A 9,297-nucleotide genomic window follows, 5' to 3' on the forward strand; every position below is an offset into this window, starting at 1 on the left:
ATAGTGGTTGTCTAGGTGCATTGTCTTTTACCATGTGAGAGCGGGAGGGAGTTAATTTTAGACTGATAGGACAATGATCTGAGTAGGTTGTCAAGGCTTGAACTTGAAATCCTAATATCGTCTTTATAAGGTCTTCACTTGCTAGTGCGTAATCGACTGTGCTTGCCCCATTAGTTTGATAGCAAGTGTATTTTCCATCGAGATCACCTGTTAGCCTGCCATTCAAAATTCGCAATCTATTTCCTATGCATAATCGTAATATTTCTCTTCCTACTTTGTTGATTGTGTAGTCCGCGTTGTTTCGCTTTGGGCAATCCGTGTCTCGATTGTAGGTATTATGAAGTGTTAAAAAGTCATCCGCATCGTTTTCAATAAAATCGTTTAATGTCCCCGTTCTCGCATTGAAGTCACCAAGTAAAAGAACTTGGCCTTGGGTAGAGTACTTGTGAATTTCTTTTTCTAAGATACTGATGACGTCTTCTCCTGCCTTTCGTTGTGATTGTAGTGGGGGTAGATAAACTGCAGCCAGGAAAATGTCTGCCTGGAGTCCAAGCAATTGCTTATCTAATCGGCACCAAATTATGTTGGGGGAATCACTGTGTATACGAGAAACAAAATTTTGATGATGGTCTCGAATTAATACCAATACCCCTGCTTGGCCTCGTCTGCTTACTGTGTTTTTAACGGTTGAGTACACTGTGTACCCTTGAAAAGTTAATGTCTCGTCTTTTGCCCATGTTTCTTGGAGACAGATAATATCAAATTTGGATAGCTTAGATTTAATTGATTTAATGTTCAATTTGGTATTCGAGATGGTTTGTTTCGTCGGTTTAAGCCTGGTTTTTAGGCCTTGAATATTCCAAGAAATTATATTAAAAACGTTATTTTGATTATTCATCTTGAAGAAATAACAGTAATGATTAGATAAATTAAAGTACGTTAAAAAATAAAGGATAACTGTTGGACTACGTAAAAAATTAATAGAATAATGTCAGTCGAATAAATACGACTAGATTGATTTGCATAAGCTGGTGAAAGTAAGTGACCATTTAAGTAAAGCTTACTGTTGATTTCCGCTTTTATGTTCATCGACCGTTTTGAAGTGTAGCCAGTAGTAAATTCAGCAATTGCTGTGACGGGTCCCTTGATAGGTTCCTAGTTCCACTTGGTCGAGTGTTGAAATGTTTTCCTCTTGGATTATGTGACTGTTGCTTAGATCGTGGCGAAGTGGAAGTGTGTCCATTTTTTCTTGCCCATTGTATTCGTGCGCCAGCCAAAACAGCAAGACCTCGCTTGTTATAATGCTTTCCGTCACGTGTAAAAAGGCTTGCCTCCGTCGCTTTAACATCTATAAATTCCACATCCAGCAATTTCATTTCCTCGTTTAATTGAGCGATCCTGTCGTTCTTGGTATCTCCATTGTTGTTGAATTGTGGTGGGATTTTACAGAAGGTAATTTTGGCATTTGGGAACTTGGAGCGTGATTCTGTAACTAGGATATTCAATTTATCTCTCAGGCTCTCAGTAGGAGATTCTGTGTGGATATGGTTGGTGCCCAGGTGAAAAATGACACGCTTGACAGCTTCGTCTGGTGTGGAATCACTTTGTAGGTACTTGATAGCTGAATCAAACGTTGCGCCGCTAAGTGATCCAATGCTCATGGTCAATCTAGGGCCGCGCGTGTTAGAATCACCAAAAATAATGGTGTCTCCGACGGGCTTTACTTTCTTGAAGGATTTTGTTCTTGATTAGCTTGTTTCCGTTGATCTTGGGAGCTGGTTGGGGGCCTGTCGTTTTCAGGCGGAAGGACAATGGTTTTTCGAGATAGTGATTTCCGGTGTGCGACAACTTCACCATTAAAAATGCTCTCTTGAATAGAATTCAATTCTTTCTCAATATCATCCACTCTTTTTTGAATTAACACGTTTTCTTCCATCACAGATGTGTTCCTTTGCTGTATCGTTTCATCATGATCATTGGCTTGTTCTGCTTTCTCTTCTGCTGTTCGAACGCGGGCAAATAGTTGTGTCATCTCTTGAGTTGTCTTCGCTTTGTACTCTGCGAAATTCTTGAAATGGTTCTGAAGTGAGTGAGTGAACGGTTTTTGAGATGAAAAGTGGAGACGTGACCATTCAGGCGTAAAATCTAACGAAAAGCCTAACGAGAATAGACCTTTTTCACGGTTTCTGACGCCATCTTGGTTAGGGGGCAAACACGGCTTAAATTACAGTGAATGTATAGGATTTTGGCCGAATTTAAACATCTATAACTCCCCTGCCAAAAGGGCAGAAAACAAAAATATATTTAGTAATTTTTTAATAGCATTTACTTCACGAAAAATTGGAACCTTGCACAAGCCACAACGTCTGAAAATTGTACGATAGAAATCTCCTCATGTCGCCCCAAATTTCCCGGGAATTTGCACAATTTTGTTTACAAGGGTTTATGTGAAATTTATAAATTCAATTTACGGTCGTTATGGCTTGATTCTGTTCGTCATACTTAATGAAAAAAATCCCAATCAAAGTCCTTTTTGAGAGGTGTTCTCGCTATCGACAATCGTCTGACCTTTAAGGATTTATAATGGTTCAAAGTCGATAAAATTTCCATAATTTAAGCCATGTTTGCCCCCCCCCCCCCCCGGCCAACCAATATGGCGTCAGAAACCGTGAAAAGGTCAAGAAACCTCAAATATCTTTTGACCTTACGTTACCTACCAACGGCAACTATTCCGAGCTTCATTACCGATGAAAACGGTAGATCCGGAAGTAAAATTTCGATAATGTCCGTTTCATCACGAAAATGCATTGTGTTATCTTCCTCCCCGTAACCAGGTTGAAGTGTTCACATGCACATGGCAAAATTTCCAGCCGGCTTACCGCGATTACAGTTGGAAAAACCGCCCTCTCCTATGAACGCATCCAAGTTTCTATGAAGGATTTAGAGGGGAGGCGAGATCTCGGAAACCGGGCTCATATGAAGAAGCCCTTATGAGTTAGCAAGTATTACCTAAAAGTAAACACTTTGTTTGACGAGGGTAGCACCTAATAGTATTAAACACAAAAGAGGATGAGTGGAGAGAACCCATCCACCAGACATGGACCTCTCCAATGATATTTATTTTTTCGATCTAAATTTAGGCCGTGGTCATGATTTCTGGGCTATTTTAAAGAAGACACTTGATTGGTTATCATTGGCTGGGTGACTACGGACCCGAGACCAAATACTTTCACAGCATGGCTTGGCTTGCATTTTTGTTGAACCGGACAACCAACCGGGGAAGAGCGTTTTTAAGTCTAATTGATAATATCTAGATTTAGCCAAGCCTAAAAGCGGATCTCCCGGGTTATTTATTCTTACTGGCTGTATGGTTAGTGAAAATAAAAAGTTTTCGAACTGTCCGCGTTTTGGTGTTTTGTTTTCTTCCCTTTCTTTTATATAGTAAACTTGTTTTTCCACCGAGACAAAAGAAAACGCTTGCATGATAATAGAGCTCAATTCCCGGAAGATTAGTTGGGTACACCAACATGGCCGCCTTTCCATTGTTTAGGTTCACCAACATGACCGCCGTGACGTCACGTGAAAACACTCGAAAGGAAAATTCACTGCCTAACTAGCAAATTTCACGCGAAAAACCGATATCGCATGAATTACGAAGCGAAGTGAAATTTACTGTGGACTTCAACAGTTAGGCAATGTTTTGTTTGATTTTCTTGAATCGCACGAGTTTTAAAAGAAAACAAGCAAATCCTCAGCAAGCAAACAGAAAAGGAAAAAAGCCATTTCAGAGTCAACTGTCAATAGCTGCAAAAGCCAGTGAATACGAATCACGCTAAAAATAGAAATCACAGGCTTACTAGCTCGTGATGTGACAGATCGTTAGTAAACTTTGTCAGTTCAAGGTCAAAAAAGAGTTTTATTGATGTGCTTTATTCCACTTTATCTCTGAGAACGAGATCATTCAAATTTTGATATACTTCATAAAAACACGCCAGCTTTGCTTGGAACAACAATTGGCAACTTTAAACAAGACCTCCAACAAATTACCTGTACGTGCTTGAAACACAAGCTGGTGATATTTCTCCTTAAGTTTACGAAAACACATCGTGATTACATGTTTGTAACATATGGGCACTGTCGAGGCAAGCCGAAAAAAAAAGGTAGGCAAACGGAGTAAAAACACCCTTTTTTCGCTCTCATTTTAGAGTAAAACAACCAAAAAACAGGACCGCAATGCGTACTCGGGGTCTTATGCTTAGTTTAACTCCATTAGACCCTTACAGAATTTGGTACTGCGGTCTCACTTTTACCATCCGTGATTGTTTGAAAATTTGCCATAACAGTGCAGCACTAAAATGGATTCCTTAAGTATGCTTCAAATTTCAGGACCTGTTCAGAATTTTACAGCTTTGACTCGCTGCTAATCTTTCTCTTACAGCCATTTGCACAGTTAAGACAACTTTTGCTGCACACTACATCTTCTCCATCAGCTATTTAGTAGTAACAGAAGCACTAGAATGGCTAAGAAACAAGCAGGGCACTGTCATACATACATATGACCCTATAAATTATCAAGAGAATGCTGAAATACAACTAGAATTCCATGATGAATCATCAGTAGATGAGGTGTTCAAGGAACAAGTACCCTCAGAGCTTGCTGCAAATCCCCAAACTACTGAAAATCACAGTCCAACAGCAATATAACAATGTATAATCAGCCAACAGAAATATCTGATGATCAATTATGTCAATCAGTTAGATCATTAAATAAAATGCAACACAAAGCTTACAACAAGGTGCTTACATGGATTAGAAATAAAATGAAAAACCTCAACAGCCTGAAGTCATTAAATGTCGAACCAGTTTATTTGTTTATAACTGGAGGTGGTGGTGCTGGGACAAGTCATTTGATTAAAACAATCTACCACGCTTAAAAAACCTATAGACATGCTCCAATGAATCCTGAGAAACCAACAGTCTCACTAGCAGTGTCTACTGGAGTATCAGCATAAGGAACTTCATGGAAGAAAAAAATTCACCACGGGAGGGATGATGATGGTCTGTAATAAGTTAAACACAGAGACAACATGCCATCTTATTTCTTTCAACATGCTATTAAAAGGCGTCAGTAAATCAATTAGTTTCTAGAGTAAACAGAGCACGCCAGGTGGCCAGCTGTGCGGGGATTTTAAAAAATACGCTCGCGAATACACGAGGAGTGTGGGGAGCCATCTTGATGCTTTAACAAAATCCACAATAATCCTGAACTATGATTGAACTGAATGGCATTGCGATTCTAATTCTATGTCACAACGTCAAATGCGGTTTGCGAGTCAAACCAAGTTTTAGATCTTTCCAAACGATCGGAGAAATATCTGATCATACTGGCACTTTCACTAAGGGAAAGTGCGGATCGTATATTCTTTATATGACTGTACTTTCGCGATATAAAACTTTCAAGAAGAAACGTCCTTGCTATTTTTGAGGGGAAATTCGTCAATGAAATTGACAAGTCATAATATTTCAAATGACCTTTGCCCACAGTTAGCACGCGCAAGGTGACGTAAGGCCGATTGTTGATCTTTTGTACAAATTAACTTGTACGGTGCCATAATACACATCAACACTCTCGGGGTCTAAAAAGTTAATATTGTTGACTGACTGCTGAGGTAATATTTTACTCAGGCGGGAAATTTAAATTTCAAAAACACAATGCATTATATTTCGTGTCCATTCACACCACCGGTATGGACGAAGAACATTCTTTGCCGGTGCCATCGGAATTCAGTTGTTTGCGCCTTACACGGGTCACAAGCGCATCCCTCGATGTTCACAAGAATTGGTATGTCCTAACGAAAGAGCTGTGTGGAGGAACGAGACCAGTTGACTTTGTAAGAAATGCCGTATTCCAGGTTTTTCCCGATGAAGTCAAAGTTCTCGCCTCGAGGGAACTTGAGCCCGCCAATTCTGTGCGATGGAACAGACAGCCCAGAAACTTATGTATTGCTTCGTCTTTTGCTCTGTGTGCTGGTCTTTTGAGGCGAAGGGATATTGCCCCTAATGGTCTGATCCGTTCGCCAAATTTCAAGTCGGTGGTATCGGTTATAAATGCTATTTCCCTTGATTTGGAAACATCGAAGGCGCCAATTGATTCTGGCGGGAAAAGCCCGCGCGATCAACCTTCAAGAATCCTCATCGATTCACTCCCGGCGGAGTGGAGCACTCTTCAAGACCAGATTAAAAAGCTTGAGTCCCAAATAGAAGAGAAAAGTCCAGATGATTCAATCTCGCTGTCTGCATCATCTCCAGCATCTACGAAGTCTTGTTGTTCTTCCCCGACTTGTTCGAGTCACTCGTCGCCAACACCGACAACATCATCGCCATCGTCAAGTGCAAGTAGCAGTTCAATTGAAGACATCAAAAGCACGGTGATGGGGTCAACTATTAAAAGAAGGAAAATAGCAAAGTATTGCAGAGATGTGATGGCTTCCCTCAACGACGTTAGTGAGAAGTATCGAGAGTCTTTGTCTTCTGTGTTGGGCAATGCGTTCGTTTTCGGAAATAAAGAGGAAAAAGGGTATGTAAGAGATACAATTTCGGAGGTCGTTGACTTGGTCATGGACGCCCAGAGAACCAAGAAAGGCTTATCTGAGCTTTTATCATCATCAACGTACGACCGTATTGTAAAACCCATGAGAGTTCCAGATTGGGGGCTTTTGTATTTTAAGCTTCAATCGAGGCTCACCGCGCACCGGTGGCTCAGTTGGTTGAGCACCGGGCTGTCACGCGGGAAGTCGTGAGTTCAACTCCGGCCGGACCAACACTCAGGGTCTTTAAATAACTGAGGAGAAAGTGCTGCCTTTGTAATTACATCTGCAAATGGTTAGACTCTCTAGACTTCTCGGATAAGGACGATAAGCCGGAGGTCCCGTCTCACAACCCTTGTTCATTAACTCTGTGGGACGTTAAAGATCCTACACACTATTCGAAAAGAGTAGGGGACAGTGTTCCCGGTGTTGTGGTCTGACCTTTCCAGCATGTGGTCGGCTTGGCAGGATTAGCTTGAAGGGCTTCTGTGTGAATGAGACCACAATGTGTATAACAGCCAGAAGTCAGGCTACTTAGCTGGAGCCTCACTCAAGCACTCAAGAGGCTTTGACACAGCTCGGAAAGAGTGGGGTGAGTACTTTTACTTGACTATTTCTTGAATGAGACAACCTTGTAAATATTTACCAACAAATCTTTGTCTATGTTATACGCGTCACGTATAAGCCAAAAAAAAGGAAATTATAAAAAGTAAATTAAGAAAAAAAAACGTTTTTCACCACTCTTTCTCAATATGGTCTCCCATCCAATTCTAAACCCTGCTCAATAGGGCTTAACTTGGATCATCGAAGTGGCAATGTAGATCTTTTGATAAAGTTCAGCAGTGATGTGGTTGTCATTATAAGTGATCTCAGATTTATACAGACAATAAAATAACAGGTTTTACTCAGCATTTTAATACGTTGGTAGATTTGCCTATAGCAATTAAGCATCAAGGCATATCTTTTGCACATGAAGTAACAGTAGGACAAGGAAGTCCTATAATGATTACTTTTGAAGGAATTTTATTGCCTGTTGGTATCAATCATTCTTGCTTAGAAATCAGATGACATTCCTGTTCTACTCACTGAGATCAGAGCCATCAAGAAGCTTGTCTTCTCAGTTGTGAGGAAAACTCTGACGATTGACAAGATGAATGTGGAATTTGATGCATGTGATGTGCATTTAGCTGCAGTGTTGGTTTGGGCCATCCGTGAGCAACGCCTCATATCCAGTGAAGTTGAGGATATGGAATTTAATATTAAGCTTGATGGTCGTCCTCTTGGAGGTGTGTTCAAAAAATTTTGTTGTCAAAGAATTGTACAGTGGGATTAGTTTTGAGTTACTTGGGATTATTTCCAAAATTGGTGGCTTTGAACTCCACACATTTTAAAAATATTCTTTAATGAATATTTTGTTTCCTTTTGTTTACCATGTGCCTATCACATTAAAGAGTGTTTTTTATCCGCAGCTGGCCTTTGAACATGTTAGTGCCATTACCAAAATTGAAAATGTTTTTAGTCTGTGAGGAAATACTGTCCAAATCAGGCAGGTACAAAAGTTATTCCGTATCAACTCAGATCACTCGACTTAGATCGATGTAAAGACGAATAAGTGCTTGACAAATCACCCTATCCCTAACCTTAACCTTTGATTTAACATGAGCAAATCGTACCACCTTTGTCAATAAAAACCTGTTTTTACATTGATCTGAGCTGAGTGATCCAAGTCGATCTGGTACAACCATTAACACAGCATTAGCAATACTTTAGTAACTGAGATCAAACTCTTCTTTAATAACGTCTCGAAACAACTACAACAACTGCACAGCCAAAATGGCCGTCTACACTTTCTCAACGAACCGCACGTGATTATCGCCCCGAAGTCCTGGGGCGAGGCTAGACTAGTCTCTTAGCAACGTTACACCCTCCCCCCCCCCCCCCCCAATGTCCTCCCCTAAAAGAAAGTCTCCCATCCCGGCAGGGACATGGCGGTCTCTGGTTGAACGTCTCGGCTGGGGGTCCGTCCGGTTCACGGTTGACAGCTGCGGCATTCTCAGTCGGAGAGGGGCCCCCAGGCAGGGCATCTGCGGCGCGAGCCCACGGTAACCCCGACACAGAACGCTCTCCCACATTCAGATCCGTAGGTTGGCCAGCGTCTCTCTCGACGTCATGCAATGTCGGCTGAAGCTGAGGGGGTCTCCGTAGGTACGGTTTAAGATGGTTAAAGTGCACAACCATTCTCGTTTTCCGTCTTCCCCGTGTGGGTGTGACCTCCTCGCACTGTATCCTGTAGGTGGCGTCAGATATGACCCTCACTACTCGCCACGGTCCGGACTATGGGCGATAGAATTTCCGGTGTACCCACCTCGGAACGGCCTTTTCCTCTAACCACACCAGATCACCCACTTGGTACGGCTTTGCGTTTCCCTTGCAGCGCGCGTCATAGACATCTTTCTGGTGACGAAGGTTGACTCGCAGATTTTCCCCTACTCATCCATACACTCCCTTAAGAATTTCTTGCCGTTTCTTGACAAAAGATGGGTAAAAAGATGCTGAAATTCTTCGCTAGTCGATTTCAAAGTAGCCTTCGTCAGTTTCAACTGCACGGTAAGCCGCTCGATTACATCCTCCAAAATTTCCCTCGAGGCCATTTCTTCGTATCACACCGCTGCCACCAGTGTAACAGAGATCAAACTCTTCTTTAATAACG

The 9,297-nt window shown here is 41.6% G+C and overlaps 2 protein-coding genes across 2 annotated transcripts; one reads left to right on the forward strand and one right to left on the reverse strand.

The window, feature by feature from the left end:
• Positions 1–1,085: 1,085 nt before the first annotated feature.
• On the reverse strand, positions 1,086–1,661 carry LOC137968686 (uncharacterized). The gene has a single exon (XM_068815202.1). The coding sequence runs from the start codon at positions 1,659–1,661 to the stop codon at positions 1,086–1,088; it is 576 nt and encodes a 191-aa protein (XP_068671303.1).
• A 992-nt stretch (positions 1,662–2,653) lies between these two features.
• Positions 2,654–7,920, forward strand: LOC137968687 (uncharacterized). Its single transcript, XM_068815203.1, has 4 exons — positions 2,654–2,756; positions 5,686–6,762; positions 7,151–7,179; positions 7,645–7,920. Exons 1-4 carry the CDS (start codon positions 2,654–2,656, stop codon positions 7,918–7,920), a joined length of 1,485 nt encoding a protein of 494 aa, XP_068671304.1.
• Positions 7,921–9,297: the final 1,377 nt, after the last annotated feature.

The sequence above is a fragment of the Montipora foliosa genome, chromosome 8 (genome assembly GCF_036669935.1).
Source record: "Montipora foliosa isolate CH-2021 chromosome 8, ASM3666993v2, whole genome shotgun sequence".
Taxonomy (NCBI): Eukaryota; Metazoa; Cnidaria; class Anthozoa; order Scleractinia; family Acroporidae; genus Montipora; species Montipora foliosa.

Excerpts from the sequence above, each read along its gene's own strand:
- LOC137968687 (XM_068815203.1), top strand. The coding sequence starts at position 2,654 with ATGGCGTCAGAAACCGTGAAAAGGTCAAGAAACCTCAAATATCTTTTG. Across the intron at positions 2,757-5,685 it reads CTTCATTACCGATGAAAACG|GCGGGAAATTTAAATTTCAA; the intron begins GTAGATCCGGAA and ends TATTTTACTCAG. Across the intron at positions 6,763-7,150 it reads CACCGCGCACCGGTGGCTCA|AGGCTTTGACACAGCTCGGA; the intron begins GTTGGTTGAGCA and ends CAAGCACTCAAG.
- LOC137968686 (XM_068815202.1), bottom strand. The coding sequence starts at position 1,661 with ATGAGCATTGGATCACTTAGCGGCGCAACGTTTGATTCAGCTATCAAG.